General features: G+C 38.6%; 1 protein-coding gene across 1 annotated transcript in view; it reads right to left on the minus strand.

Annotated features, from left to right (window-relative positions):
• TES (testin LIM domain protein) overlaps nucleotides 1-5,932 on the minus strand; it is a 45,384-nt gene extending 39,452 nt beyond the window's left edge. The window contains exon 1 of the mRNA XM_032304342.1: nucleotides 5,714-5,932. Coding sequence (XP_032160233.1) covers nucleotides 5,714-5,740 — 27 coding nt within the window. The 5' untranslated portion in view covers nucleotides 5,741-5,932. The remainder of the gene's footprint in view (nucleotides 1-5,713) is intronic.
• Between the last annotated feature and the right edge of the window lie 10,495 nt (nucleotides 5,933-16,427).

Here is a 16,427-nt window from a genome sequence, read left to right on the forward strand (position 1 = left end):
AGGATCCACTAACTCAGCTCAAAATGATGTCACTGACATCATACTGATAAATGGAAGTGAGAAAGCTGATATACTACAGATCTCTCCAACCATGACAGGTCTTTACATATACTGACATTTTCTGGTTTTGGAGCACACTGTGATAATATGGTTTGTAAAAAAACCTTATATTCAAATTAGCATAAGGCCAAACTGTATTCCTACTTACAGTTCTCAGAACAAAGAACATTGGAAGTAGTCCTCTTTTGTCAATTTATCATGTTCTTCCTACTAAGTAGGCCTTTCAGAGTAACCCTTGTTGCTCTCTGAGGGCCCTTAAGGTTAATTCCATGTTCACAATGCTGGTATAATTCCAGAGCTCAGGGAGAGCCTCGTGAAATAGTTGATCATTTTGGTGTTTGCCATTGCTTTTTAATAGATGTTCTTGTATCAAGAATGGGAAATTTAAAACAATAATGATAACAACAACACAGTTCTCCTTCCAGCACTGATTAATTTTTTTTTTTTTTTAACTCCCCTATTCTTTGCTATCTGGTCTGCTGGTCCAGTGGCACACTGAGCACTTTGCTGCCGGGGGAAAGAAAGGTTTAGCCTATCAAGCGATGTATGGATAAAGCTTTCTATCAGCTCGGCTTCAGCAGGTAGATGGACTCTTCTACAGCTCAACCCATAAGTACCTCGATACAGTTCCAGTTGTCACTGATAACCCCAAGCACAGAGCCAAATGCTGGGTCGCTATTGTTCAAGGACCATATTTAGTAGCCAGGAGGCAGCATTACCGTTGCTCCCAACAAAAGCTGGAACGTTGGAAGAATCCTAAAGGCTATGGTCCAGAATATTATTGGAGCTTATAAAATTTCTTTGCCTGTAAAAGTCTCTGAAAAGGACTTTTTCACAATATGTTTATTTTATTTAGACTTTGTGACTGTCCAAAGAACGTCTGTGGCAACTTACACTAAAGGGTAAATATACAACATGGATAAAATATAAATAAGATACAGAAAACCAGTAGGGTGGTAATTTTATTGGAATAGAAACCACTTCTTTCAAATAATTCCTTAAAACAAAAAATATGAAATGCGCTCTTTTGCTTATTTCTTTTTTTATATTAGGGTAATTCATTTAACATATATTTAGCAAACAAGGGAAAGATATAAGAGGACTCAGGGGCTAGAGGACAGGATGGAGAAGAATGGTTCTGAAGACTATGGCTCAAGTTAGTTTAATCTGAAACGGCCAGAACCTATCTAAGCCTGCTTCTTTTGTCTTAAAATGAGGCTAAGATCTACTTCATAGGATTGCTTTGGACAGCAAACAAAACTATGCAAGTATAAATAGAAAAGGAATTCACTGTTCAAGAAGCTTGAAATCTAGGTAAGAAGAAATCATAATCTAGAGGGAGAAAGGAATGAATGTCCGAAGAGTTACAGATTACACACTTTGCGAATTCAGAAGAAAGAGATATTGCTTCTAGCTAGGAATGAGAAGAAAGATTTCCTGGAGGACAGGGCGTGGTGGGGAGGAGGGGAGTGTCTTGAAGGATGAGTAATATTTAGTATTGTAGATGAGAAAGCGAAGTCAAGGAGTGAGGTGATGGTATGTGGTAATAGCCAGCAGAGAGATAAAACCCCAATTCTACTTCATAGGAGAGCATAAAGGAACAAAATCAATAGAAAACCTACTACAGTTCTATTCAAACCAATATTCAGGGCAAGTTAGAGAAAGTGACTTTTCATATCCAATTAATGTAATGAATCACCCCATGGGTTAGCAGAGATAAAAGCCCAGCTGAGGACCACTTCACTTTCTTCTGTACTTGTTCTGAGAGACAGAGTAACTGCCTCTTAGGCAGAGACCTGGCAGTACTTTGCCCTCCCATTACCCCCAGCTTTGCCAATGATTCTCACAGCAAGAACGGCTTCAAGCCGAGAATCCAACTGTAGATTTGAACATCCAGGTCACCATTTACTTGCCTTTTCTGCTTCAATCAAGGGCCACCTAAGAGAAAAGTCTCGTTGTAATTCCTAATGGAAATAATCTTTGTGGTTCAGTACTCTTGCCAACTGCAGTCACGTGGTTTCACTATGTTTCTCTGGCTAATGACAGAAGCTTTTAAAACAAGTTTGGATGCTGAGAAAGGGGATTTTTTTGTGACCTGTAATTGTAAAAGTGCATCTCATCTTTTTAAAATAAAATTAAAGAAACAAGGAAGAGAGTCCTGGGAAAAATATGTAAGGCGTTAGGAAGGATCAAAAGACAAAGGTTAGAAAGGAGGCAAGAAATGAATAAGAAGTAAACTTAAAAGCTCTGCAGCAATTCCAGGCAGCCTAAGGGAAATTATGGGACTTCTCCTTCTCTCTGGTATGTTTTTAAAGGGAAAAAAGTGATTCTCATGGGAGAGTAACACAGAAGGGAAAGAGGAAAACAGCTGGCTGTGGGCCATGATTTACCATTCACCACAAAATGAGACTCTGTTTCTGCTTTTGAAAGGCCATTGTTTTTTCCAAGCAGACATGGCCTCTATTATACAAAGTCAATTACAATGAAGAGACATAAAACATAAGGAAGAGATCTAGACAAATAACTCCGAAGACAGGGCACAGACATAAAAGTCACATTCCACTCTAAAATATTAAAACAAAAACTCTGTATAACCAAACTAGCTTCACATCCTAGCAACAGCTCACTTGCTTCAAACAAAACAAAATATAGCAAAATTTAATTATAAAAATCTCTTGTTTTTATGATGGTGGGTTTTAACTGGTAATTACTCCAAATCTGTGCAAATGATGTAGACACCCAAGTTCTCCTTTTATAAACCAAGAATCCTATAATAGTATCATCTGCTTAAGTTGTTATGGAATAAGGACAACCTTTAATTCTTTTTACACAAAATATTAATGGGGAAAAAAAAGTAACATTTTTCATTTGCCTGGGGAAAACTCATCATGAAATCAAGAGTATAAGGGTTTCAGAAGAAAAAAAAATGCCACATATCTTAAAACTGACGTCAAAACAGATTTATATAAATGGTTGTGTCTCTGTTCCAACTTCCAACCTGGCTTTTTTAAAGGTACATTCAAACTATTACTTTCTTGTATACCCAAGCCAAAAAGAAGGGAGACTTGAAAATTAGCCTACCAAAATAAGGTGAGAAGGCTCTGATAATAGATCAGAGATAAAAATCTTATAATGTTTCCTTCTTCCAATATGTTGGAAAACATTTTCCAAAAGGAATGCAAGTTTCTTTTTCAGATCACGGCTAAAACTGTAAAATCTATTCCTGGAATCTCCAAACATTTTGTACAGGGAAACTTTTTGTCAAACCCATAGAACATCAAATCTGTCGAGGATTCTACAAAGGCACAGAAAGGGTTATGGTTAGCAGTCAAATTGGACATTTTCTTGAGATCCTTTAGTAGTTTCCAAATTATTGGTTGAGGACTCTGCCCTGAGAATCAGCAATGATGACAAGGTAGTGAAACAAGCATTTGTTACTGTCATGGGATTGTAAGAGCTTTAAATTTATAGAATCCTTTTTCTCTGGGGTAGAGGAAGGACAGAAGGAGGGTTAGAGAAAAGGGTAAGATTCTTGGATGAAAAGATAACCTTTTAAACTAAAAGGGAGATGAAAGAGAAAAATTATATCATATATCAAGGGCATTTTAAAAATCATAATCCACATTTGAAAACTAAGGAAATTGTTTACATATAATGTCTCAATTTTTCCCTTGTAAGGACATTAATTCTTAACTTCGGACTTTCTCCCTCAGAATTACCTTTTTTGTCTCAAATAATTTCAAAATCACTTTTAAATGTTGACCCCTTGCGCTTAAGTGCATTTCCTTTTTCAGAGCAGTTTTATGTTCACAGCAAAATTAAGCACAAGGTATGGAGTTCCCATATAACTCCCTGCCTCCCTATCTCCCACATTATCCTACCACAGTATCAATATCCCACACCAAAGTGGTACCTTTGTTACAACTGATGAGACCACACTGACACATCATTATCCCCCAAAGTCCAGAGTTTACTTTAGGGCTCATTCTTGGTATTGTCCATTCTATGCATTTTTACAAATATATACTGACATGTAGCTGCCATTGTAGGTAGCATCCAGAATATTTTTACTGCCCTAAAAAATCATCTGTGCTTCACCTATTCATCCTTTACTCCCCCAAAGGGTGCTGACTCTTAAAAAGTAGTTTTTGCATCAATATTTATAAGCACAGTCAAGACCTCCCAAATTTTAGACAGGTATTAAGTGGCTCTTACCCACTTGAAAAAATTAGCAGTTTTCAGCAACAGAAGGATAACTAGGCAGCAAACAAAATGCTTTCCTAGTGACAGGCAAGGTTAACAAATGTGTCATTTAAAAGGTCAAGAATAAGAAACCAAAAGGGAATAGAAAAGAATACATTACTCTTATAATTTACATATGTTTCCTGTCCTTAGATTCCCTTTTGAATATCAGTTCTACTCATAAGTGATAAGCTACTCTTCTACTGCAAGTTTTTATATTTCAGCAGCTTCCTAACCTAATATTTTACATTTGCCTACATTTTCAAAAATCCATTTGTGGGCATGAAACAGAATTAATGCTAAAGTCAAGAACTCTGTCTTTAGCAGATGAAATAATAGCAACATTGGCAACCATAGTGGACAAGAGAAGAAAATTAGGTTCTATTTTTTTTTTTTCTCCTTTCTCTCTCTCTGTAAAACTCCCTTCTCTATTTGATAAGGGACAGCTAGCTTAAATTTACCGCAAAGTAAACAGGAGCAATTCCCCGGAATGAGACCTTTCACAAAGAATGTTATACTGGAATGTGACATCAGTATTCCTTCTGAGTCACAGTCTGGTGCCCACCCCTTTCTCCCAGGAGACTTGAGGCTCCCGTAGTCAGGGAGCAACTCAGGTAGGGCTGTGGGTCCTGAAGCTCCAAAGGGAGGCAGAGGGAGCACCGGGGCTGGGGGCACAGCCAGGCGGGAAACGTCCCTGGCGTTAAACCACTGGTGACTATTGCCCCTTTGGGGCTAGCTGCCGAAGAGGAAGAACGTTTTCTCTGAGAGATAAAGCACTAAGAGGAAGACAGTGCGTGGGACGTCAATAATGAATGGCAAAAAAAAAAAAAAAAAGAAAGAAAGAAAGATGGGGGGGGGGATCATTTTCACGTTATCACCAGCCGCGAATGCGAAGGAAGTGCACTAAATCAGCGCTCGCTTTCGAGAGGCAGAGCAGAGCAGCCAGGGTGGGAGGGGAGGAGGTCGGAGCTGTCAAAGTCACCTCACTGCTCCTAAACCACAAAGGCTTAATAAAGTTGAACTTCCTGAGACAGGAAGAAGAAGTGTCACGATCTCGCCCGAACTCGCCCTGCCCTCATCCTTTCCTTCTGGGGAGGCACAGGCGCCGCTGAAACATACTGAGGAAAGTTTCAGACACCTCCAACCGTTGGACGTGGGGAGACGGGGAGCAATGCCCCGCGCCCGTTCTCGCTCTCGCGCCCGACTCTCCGTCGCTCCCGGATCTCAGGAGTTAGGCGGGCTGCCAGGCATCCCGGCTACCGGGAGAGGCGGGTACCTGGCCCGGGGCTACCGGAGACCCGGGGCCGGCTCGCGCCGGCTGTCCCCGTGCGCCCCACCCGCCGCCCGCAGCCAGGGGGCGGCGTCCCGCGCAGGTGAGGCGGCTGCTGCCCGCCGCCCGCCTCCCTCCTACCTTTTTCACTTTGGCCTCCAGGTCCATGTTTGTGTGTCAAAGGAGTTCCTCCTCCCGTCCAGGATCTCACGGTCAGGATCGCCTGGCCTCCGGCTTCGCTGCGGTACTGGTGGAGGACCTGCGGGGACTCCAGCGCCGCTGCCGGAGCCACTAGCCGGCGCCGTCAAACTTCCGCCGCCCAGTCCGCCGCAGCCAGCCTGCGGCGGGGCCCGGGAACAAAGAGGCCCAGGCAGCCAATGGCAGCGGGGCAGCGCCGGCCAGCCGCCAATCACCGAGCGCCGCACGCACCTTCGCGGCCCGAGCGGGTCTCCGGCAAGGTGAGGGGCGGAGTCGCATTCCGGTAGCCCTGACCTGGTCTCTTTCGATGCACTGAGCGTCTGCAGATCCTCTCCGGAAGAAATTGAGTTCCACCCAGCCTCCACCTGAAGATGAGGAAGACCCCTTTCCATTCTGGCAGCTCGTACCTGTGTTTGCCTGGGACTTTAGATATGTGTCCTGGGGACTACTTATCTCACTGCTTAGCTTCTTGGTTTATTTTCAGAGCAAAGAGAAAGACTTTGAGATTGTGGAGACTGTTTGGGATTTCTATGATGGTCATTGCACCCCAGTTTCACTACTGAGTTGTAGAGGTGGCCATTTCCCAAATGCTTTTCTCCATAATCCCAAGCACTGGCAAAGAACCTCATTCACAGACTTAATGTCCATAAACAAGATTATACATGTTTTCTGAGCATTCAGTTGTTCAAAAAGGGCGATGATGTGAATCGCTTCGGATAGGTTGTGTCATTCCTTTGGAAGAAGGGGGCGTGTCCTTTGTCCCTTCTACATGAAATGGTGTGAGGCTCCTGCTCATGTTCTCTTGTCTTGATGAAATTTCATAGTCATAACAAGCAGTACTAGTGCACCAGAGCTAGGATCCATTTATGGCCTCATTCATTACAGCCATTACAGCGAATACCGTCAGATTGGTGGGTCTGGAAGGGATCCTACGGATTACTGAGTCTAGCTTTCTCATATTTCTGGGAACTGAGAACCGCGGAGGTGTAGGGATCTGTCCAGTTTCTTACTTGGGGGCAGAGCTAAAGCTCATGAGGCAGTGCCTCCAGCATGTTTGGGAACATAGACACTGTATTGACTAAGAGAAGAGAGAGAAGAGCCCATTTCTTTTTCAGTTTGTGATAATGACAAATAATTACAATGCACAGACCAGGGGTGACCTAATCTGGCATCTATTTTTAAAAAGAAATCCCCCCACAAATGTAGATATCTGGGTACAGATGTCTCTTCCTTTACCTCTGAAAATTCAGTAACTGAAAGCAGCCAAAACTCGTATTAGTCAACACTTTCAGTGTTTTGCTCACTTGGCTGTTTGCTAGCACCGTTCAACAGAGCATTGATTTATAATGTGCATGTTTTCCTCATCCTATTAATAAACTAAGAATGGAATGATCAAAATGGATTGTGAATTTTTCATTCTAACTCAGTTGAAGTAAAACTTTCCTTTCCCATTTTCCCAAACCATCTTGAAATATTTGGGCCCCTACAATGTTTACTGGGTATAAGCTCCCTGAACAGGAGGCTTAGCTATGACTAGGGAATTTGGTCTCTTTCAGGGAGCTTATGGATAATGCCCAATAAAACAGTCTAAATAAGGCATCAGAAAAATGTCATGACATAAATTTTGGGCTTATTTGGTGGGATTTTGGAGATGACACTAAGAAAACAATTGGAGACTTTTTTTTTTTCTTAAACCATGAAATTCTGCCTTCTCCCTCTCTTTCTTCCCAGCTCTCCCAGCCTCATTTTGTGTTGGTATCATTAGCAAGGATGGAAGTTGATTTCTATCTGGAATCTACTGTGCCAATATTATAGAAAATAAAATGGAGGTGGATAAATGTTAAGTTAGGAGGATTAAATTGTGAGTCTTCATTTAGTAATTCAGGGGTTAAGCTAAAGAGATATTAAAGAGAACTTGTACTCTTGACTAAACATAATTGACAGAAAAATAAATAGAAGACAGCATACATGTTTCTGGTTTGATCACCTATGTAGATGGTTCAGGAAAAGATAGAATATATGATGAAGGGCACAATTTTGTTTCATCGTGCTTTCTCTGGGGGATGGTGGAGAAAATGTTCAGTTCTGAATATATTGGGTTTGAGGTTGGGATATGAGAAAAAGTATCTAAATACAAATCTTAGAGATGAGAGCTGGACTGAAATGGTGATTTAGGACTCAACAGCCTACATAGTTAAATCATTGAAAGTCATGGACAGAGTAAGATCAGCATGGGAGATGGCAAAATAAGAGAGTATTACAATTGAGCAAAGCTGAACAAGAGAAGCACAGAAAGGACATGAGAGCCAATTAGAATATAAGAAAAAAAATTCAAGTAGAGTTCCAGCAACCAAGAGAGGAAATTCAAGAAGGAATTAGTCAACAAGGTCAATTGTAGAAGAGGGTTGAATCCCCATTGGATTTTTTAAAAAGAAAATCATTAGCAAACTTGTGAAATGTTAGCTATATCTCACTTAAAACAGGTTGAGGGCCAAAGTAGGACAGTTGCAAAGGATATGGAGAGTTAGAAAGGGTAATCAATGTTATTAAGGAGGTGGAGAATATTGGAATTGATTGGTTTGAAAAGAGGGAAGATAAGGAGTCTAGAATGACTCTTAGGCATCTGTTAGGGAGAATGGTTTGATAGATCTAACTCAATAAGGTAAGAAACAGAAGAGAAGGAATATTGAGAAAGATAATTGGTATTTTGTATATGGGTTTTTTGTTTTTTTTTTTTTTTTTAGAGCAGTTGGATTGAGTCTGGTGATCCAAAGAAAGATGTGGGTTAGAGATTCAGATGGCTGATTATAAATACAAGGCATACACATATATGTATACACATATACATATACACATATAAAGAAGCACACATAGTAAACATACCATAATCACTAGGAAAAGGAAAGTTTTCTACACAAGTGAGGTAAGATTTCAAGACAGAGATGATTATACCTCTCTCCTCAATTGTTAATGTGGTCCCAGAAGTCCTCTTTAGAAATGTTTATTAACACATGTTAGAGGAACTCCTGTGCTACTGGTAGAGCTATTATTGCTCCTTAGCAGCCTGTATAGGATTACATATTGTCCTGTAGGGATGTACCAACATATCTCAGAGCAAACCATTACCTATAAAAAAATTTTTTAAGTTGACCAAACAGTAGGCTAAGTTAGTAATGGATGATTCATATGATAGATTTATTAGAGGTTCTAAATTATAGTAGCTTAAGAATTTTTGTAATAGTGAACAATTACATTATGGGAACAAAATAAAATATAGAATTATATACAGACTATGCTCACAACTATGTAGAAATACCTTGCACAGAAAAGGAACATGAGAAAAATACACTAAAATATCAGTTGTGGTTTGTCTTTGATTGGTGGGTCCCTGGGGATTTTTTCCTTCCTTTAAAAAATATTGCATGATGAGCATGACATATTTCTTAATGGAAAAACCTTCTTTAAAATGTTATTCAGAGCATTTTAGGAAGACGGGACAGTGACAGCGTAATTTTCAATCTCTCTGTAAATCCCTATGAAAAAACAAATCAACTAGTTAGCAAAACCAAAAGCCCATGGGCAACCTTTGCAATGAAACTAGGTGATAAGGTATCTGCATAAACCCCAAAATACAAGCAGTGAAGACAAATCACTAAGAGCCTCAAGACATGTATGTATAAACAATTTTGTGGGAGGAAGGAGGGAAGGAATAGGGTGGTGTCTGATGGAAAAAAGAACTCAAGATGTTCTCCACTTATCTTATTTTTTCCAGTTCATTTTAAAATGTGGCGGGCATTTTATAACAGCAATTGACACAGTAAGAATGATTAAAGGGGGTGAAGCAATCTCGTGATACTTCAAAACTGGCCTTCAAGGATTCCCTTGTAGAAGGACCCACAATAAGAAACTGCCCTGAGGAAAATAAAAATTGAGTAAGATGGGGCAGAACAGATATTGAAAAGTGAAAGGCTACAGAAGCACTCTTTAACATGCGAACCAGGAACCACATGCAGTTATTTAATGTTAATTAATTTAATTAACATAAATGAAAATTTAAAATTCAGCTTCTCAGTCACACTAGCCATATTTCAAGTGCTCAACAGCTAGAGAGGGAAACAGAATCAGGGACCCAAAGGCACTGCAGTATTTTTTAATATGTCATAAAAACAAGGAAAGATGGAGTTCTCTGAATTGGGGCACAATTTTCTGAAAACTGCCTGTTGATAAAAGTTTAGGAAAATTAATATCACAAAAATGAGCAACAGTAAATTATCAAGCTCAAACTAAATACAAAGTTATCATAAGAAAAAAGTCATAAAAAGAAAAAATAAAGCAGAATAACTTCCCTACAGATAATGAAAGAACATCAGAAAGATGTGTTCACAAAACAAAACTGTAAACAATTATTTCAAAACAAGCTAAAAGACATTAAAAAGTTAACATGTCAGGAAAAAAAAAACACACAAAGCAGAATTAGAAAAACTCAGAAGAGAGGTGATAGAATTCAGAAATGAAATTAGAAATGAAAAAAATTACAAAAATGAAGACTAAGTGAAAAAGAATACAAAGGCAAAACTGATGATGCCTCAGAAAAATAGGTAAAAAGGAAGGTTTTTTTCTAAAAAATCAAAAAGAAATGAAGGGAAAAAGAGAAAATATTCTAGAAACAGTAACAAATATTGAAAATAAGATAAAATGATGGACATATGAAAGGGAGTATCCTTGACGAAGAAAATCAAATCAGAGGAACAAATACCAAAAACTGTAATTCAAGAAAACTTTCCTGAGTTCTTTTCAACCCAGAAACTTTCCCACTATGATCTGTCCAAATTTCTGGTCCACACAATCTCTAAGCCTACTAAAATGACTGTTCTATGCAACTAACTTCAGTGGTTTGTTATAAAACAATAAATGCTACAACACATTTTGAGTTTTACCAAAACAAAAACAACAACAAAAATCTAAAATGTGGCATTGGCTTTGGGCAGGGGTGAGAAGAAACTCAAAGGCATTTGAGGATGCTAGCTGAAAATCTAAGGGACTTTTAGGAGACAGCTGAAATTGAAGGACTTTGAGGAGGCTATCAACAAGGGTTCAAAGAAAAATAGGCACATGTTACTAGAAGTGAGAGAAGAAGTAGCAACTGCTAAGCAGTAGCAGATAGTTTGCCAAGACTATTGTCTAAAGTGAGGCAGAAATACTAAACCCCTAGAACTTGATGACTGCAGAATATAAAAATGCCACCTGGCTTCTTTTTACTGCTTATGATAAAATGTGAGAAGAGATGAACTAAAGAATTCTGGCACTGTTACATTAGAAAGAACTGGTACTTTCTGGTTTGAAAAGTAAAACTGTTTCTTATACTCAGCATTCCCATAAAGCAAATGACTTTTCAATTAACAATTAAGATGTGGTATATATACACAATGGAATACTATGCAACCATCAAAAAACGAAATCTTGTCAATGCAGCAACGTGGATAGAACTAGAAGGTATTATGCTAAGCAAAGTAAGTCAATCAGAGAAAGACAGCTATCATATGATCTCACTGATATGAGGAATTTGAGAAATAAGACAGAGGATCATAGGGGAAGGGAGAGAAAAATGAAACAAGATGAAACCAGAGAGGGAGACAAACCGTAAGAGACTCTTAATCTCGGGAAACAGACTGAGAGTTGCTGGAGGGGAATTGGGGTGGGGGGATGGGATGGCTGGGGGATGGACATTGGGGAGGGTATGTGCTATGGTGAGTGCTGTGAATTGTGTTAAAACTGATGAATCACAGACCTCTATCCCTGAAACAAATACTATAGTATATGTTAATAAAAAAAATTTGAAGTGGACTTCTAGAAAAAGACCAAATCTAGAGTGGTATATAGGAGCCTTTTTTAAGACTTCAGAAAGATCTAGAGGAGTGACTCATGTATAAGCTTTTACAGACAGAAGGCCCCTAATGTCTCAAGATTATGCTTCATAAATCTACTCCATTATGTCTGGAGCTTTTGCTGGAAGACCAGAAACCTAGGGGTGGCTCAATGTTTGGGAGCTAAAATCATCTGAAGTTACCTTCATGTGTCTCGTTGCTGACGGCTGTTAACCAGGACTACCAGCAAGAACATCTACAAATGGTTTCTCCATGTGTTCTTTCAGCATGGGTTAGGTTGAACAGCTTCACATTCGGTAGCTGGGTTTCAAGAATAAGTATCCCAAGAAAGCAAGGTGGAAGTGAAGGCATTTTCTGAACTAGCCTCCTAAGTCTTATGGCATCACTAAATTCTGTCAGTTAAGGTAGTCACAGAGGTCCAAGGGGACATAGACCTCACTATGCAATAGGAAAAACATCAATATCACATAGTAAGAATGTGGTATGGAAGATAATTTTTTGGTCATCTTTGGAAAATACAACCTACCATAGGCATGTATTTCTTTTTTTTTTTAAGATTTTATATATTCATTTGACAGAGATCACAAGTAGGCAGAGGCAGGCAGAGAGAAAAGAGGAAGCAGACTCCCCACTGAGCAGAGAGCCGGACGTGGGGCTCGATCGCAGGACCCTGGGATCATGACCCGAGCCGAAGGCAGAGGCTTTAACCCACTGAGCCACCCAGGCACCCCCATAGGCATAGATTTGAATCCATAGCAACCAACTGGGTCTTTACCTCATCCATTCTCAATTTAATTGTCTGCTGTCGGCCAGACAATAGCCAGAGATGGTAAAGCCTTCACCCTGCCATTGGGCTGATCCCAGGTTACTGTATTCTGTAATGAGGGGTTGAAGAGGCAGCCAGGCAGGGAGTACGCAACAGATAATTTGGTGAATCACGGGAGATTATACCTTCCCCATTTCTCTGACTCCTTCTGAAAGCACCAGTCCAAGCCAACATTACATTTAGTAAAAGACAAAGTGTTCAGTCTTGGTAATCAGCAGACTTTCTACTGCTTTGTATTTCTGGCTACCAACGGAAAGGACTTCTCTTAACAAAACTGTTGATTGATCCCAATGGGCCCTTTTCCTCTCAGATGAGCCTGCTTGGATCCTAACTTGCTTCTGTCTTATAGTTTATTAGAGGCTGTAAGAAGTCATCAACACCTCCAATACCCTGACATTTGCTGTGGAATTTTCCCATGTTACAATTTTGGTGTACATGGCCTGTGTCCTAAAAGAAAACTGGAAAGAAATTTCACCAAGTCTCCTGAGGTCATTTTTAAAGGATTGTTATCTCCTCATAGCCTCCCTCATCGAACAGAATCACATTTTAAGGTGTTTCCTTTGCAATACATGCTTTAAGATAGTAATTTCTCAGTGTCTTGTCATTATCTAGTTGCATATGACAGAAACACAGTCTGAATTAGTTCAAACCTGTTGGGTTTATTGACGCTATTAAAATTCTCTTTTCTCTTTCTCTTCCCCTCTTCTTTCCCCTTTCTCTCTCTCTCTCTCTTTCTGGTAACTTCAGATTCATTCTCTCAGTTTCTCCATATACGGAGGATGTGCCTACAGACAGTTCCAGGTCACATCTTTCATAACCAAATAAATGAAGGTTCTTCTTTTCAAGTTCAAATTGAAAAACCCTGGGAGTGATCTATAATCAATCTAATTTTCTCTTTCTACTAAAATGAGGCGATATAAGCTAACCTTATTTATATCTGTCCCTCATAATCTTAAGGCAAATGCTGGCACAAAATACTCATTTTTATATTCTAGGAACAAAACTTTTTTTGTTGTTATTTTGATTGAGAAAACTCCATAATATTGCACCAAAATGTAGTTGGGTTTATTTTTAACCTAAACCTAGAGTACTGAATAATCCCTTTTGAATTGCCGAATGAATTTAGAAATGATGTAAACAGTAGAAAGGAAAGATACTGTCTGTTTCCCGCACAAGTCACTGTGAAATGTTAACAATAATGCTAAATATATGCCCACTACTTTCCTAGGCAAACAAGGAAAATGTGATGTAAAAGATAGGATTGTAATAGAAAAGTACGAGACATTATAGCATTGCAGTTTATTGAGGTAATTGGCTAGGAATCCCTGTGTGTCTTGGAGTGGAGAATTTCACATCATTTCTAAAACAAATATTTCCTTGTGGGCAAATGAAGGGAGTGCTGAATGATATTTCTGGAATTATTGTCTACGCAGCATGTTCCCTGGGTAGAACGATACCTTTTAGGAATAAGCAATTAGGGCTTTTTTGGTTTTGCTCAGTAATCAAGACAGCTATGGAAACATTCTGTGGATAAAGAACCATGGGCACTGTCATGGACTGAATGTTTGTGTCCCTCTAAAATTCCGATGTTGAAACCTAAACCCCATGTGATAGTATTGGGGGGTAGGGCCTTTGGGAGGTGAGGTCCTGAGGGCAGAACCCTCATGGATGGGATTAGTGTTCTTACAAAAGCGATCTCAGAGAGTTCCCTTGGTGTGAGGAGGACACAGGAAAAAACTGTCAACTATAAACATGAAAGCAGGTTCTCACCAGACACCTAATCTGCCAATACCTTGATCTTAGACTTCCCAGTATCCAGAACTGTGAGAAATAAATTGTTTAAGTCACCTAGTCTATGCTGTTTTTGTTATGGCAGCTAGAAAGGACCAAGATTAGCATCTTGCAAAGTTTAAGCAAATATAACAGTCTTATATTCTTTTAGCTATTGTAACAATTTGTTTTCTAAACAATGTAATTATGGTTTTCCAGTAAAGAGTTGGTACGGTGCTATAGCATAGAAAAAGAGAAGTTGACTTGTATGTGAGATAGTGTTATGTATAATTCCTACAAACTCAAAGCTCATAGATATTTTAATTCCACATTAATTATAACAGAACACCTTGCTTTAATTACGACTTAATAGTGAAACTGTAATTTTACTTTATAGTACAACATTCCTCTATCCATCATATTGTCATTTAATAAACTTTCTTACTTTAACAATTTAAACAAGGCCTCATTTTTTTAAACTGATTTTTCTTGGGTATACCATTTCCTGAGAGTCCAATATGTTACTGCTAAAGGAAATGTTGTACTTTTAAGATTGCCTCTTAACGGTAATATAAATATGAGTCTCTGGTAAGTCTCAGTGTGGTCAGAAGTTACTAATTTATTTTTCATAAGTTGAATCAGTCCTAAAAAGGGATGGCACCAGCCTTTTGGTGACTATTTTAGTGTCATGCTTACTATAATAGCTGGGTAAAGAGGAAAATCAATTATAGTTTTGAAAGAGATGTAGATTTTGTTCACTTAAAACTCAGGCTTTTAATCTGTGGATAAAAACCTAGCCTGGAATTCGTCTGAAAGACATTTGCTTCTACCATAAGAGGGTGTAATAACTCTAGGCACCTATCATTTAAACAAATGGATTAGTCACAATAATGATGTGAGAGATTCTCCAAATAAGGCCAACATGTTTTTTTGGATACGTGAAAAGTAAATTGTGCAATAAAATTTCCATCATATTTTATCTGTTTCCGCTAGGTCACAGAAGTTGGATCAGTATTCATATGCATATGAGAAATTCCAAGAATATCAAAGGTGAGTGAATTAATTGACTTGTATACTTCTTAAGATGTAGTTTCTGTGTAACCTCAAAAAGTAAAGACCCAAACATATCCAAAATATGTATACAGTTAATTTTATTTTATCCTGTTTCTTCTGCTTTGGTGAATTAACAGGAAATAAACTATGTATTTCATGTTACATTTCACTGCCCACAGCATACTACCAACTCCATTCAATTTAACTCAACTCAATTTAATTTATTTCATACTGAGAGCTCATGTCTGTCCTAATCAATATTGTATATACCCAAAAGATGTAAAATTATTTTCTTTCTCTCAGGTCCTAGTGTGAAAAGAGTAAGTAGTAAGAAATAGTTAAATAACTATTTACTTACTCAATTAATGGGAACTCCCAATGATAGACAGTAAGTGCTATAGACTTTAAAAGCAAGATGTGTATAAACATGTTTATACTAGTTCTTTTCATAATAGCAAAAAACTAGAAATAACCAAAATGCTCATTTTCATTGAAGAAGATAAGTAAATTGTTTATAGTTATACAATGGAATGCAATTTTTAAGAGGAATGGAGTATAGCTAGATGCATCAACACTGATGGATCTTATATATAATGTTGGGTTGGAACAATTAGGTAGCTGCATTTAAAAAAAGATACAGTTTGGTCTAGTCATACTCTATACTTTTATAAACTCAAAGATTCAAGTGAAATCATTTGAGTATTGGAAGAAGACATAGAAGAATTTCTTTATAAAATTAGATTAGGAGGGGTGCCTGGATGGCTCAGTGGGTTGAGCCTCTGCCTTTGGCTTGGGTCATGGTCTCAGGGTCCTGGGATCAAGCCCCGCATTAGGCTCTCTGCCCAGAGGGAGCCTGCTTCCCCCCATCTCTCTATCTGCCTCTCTGCCTATTTGTGATCTCTCTCTATCAAATAAACAAATAAAATCTTCAAAAAATAGATTAAGAAAGTACTTTTACAGCTTTGATTAAAAATCTGGAGCTACTTTTAAAAAGATAAAACTAATTATATATATATATATATATTTAAAACAAAACACTGTGTGGCCAAACTACCATACTCAAAGCCAAAAAGATAAATGTAACTAAGAGAGGAAAATTATTACTCATGTAATGGTAAGTATT

This window comes from Mustela erminea, chromosome 11 (genome assembly GCF_009829155.1).
Source record: "Mustela erminea isolate mMusErm1 chromosome 11, mMusErm1.Pri, whole genome shotgun sequence".
NCBI lineage: Eukaryota > Metazoa > Chordata > Mammalia > Carnivora > Mustelidae > Mustela > Mustela erminea.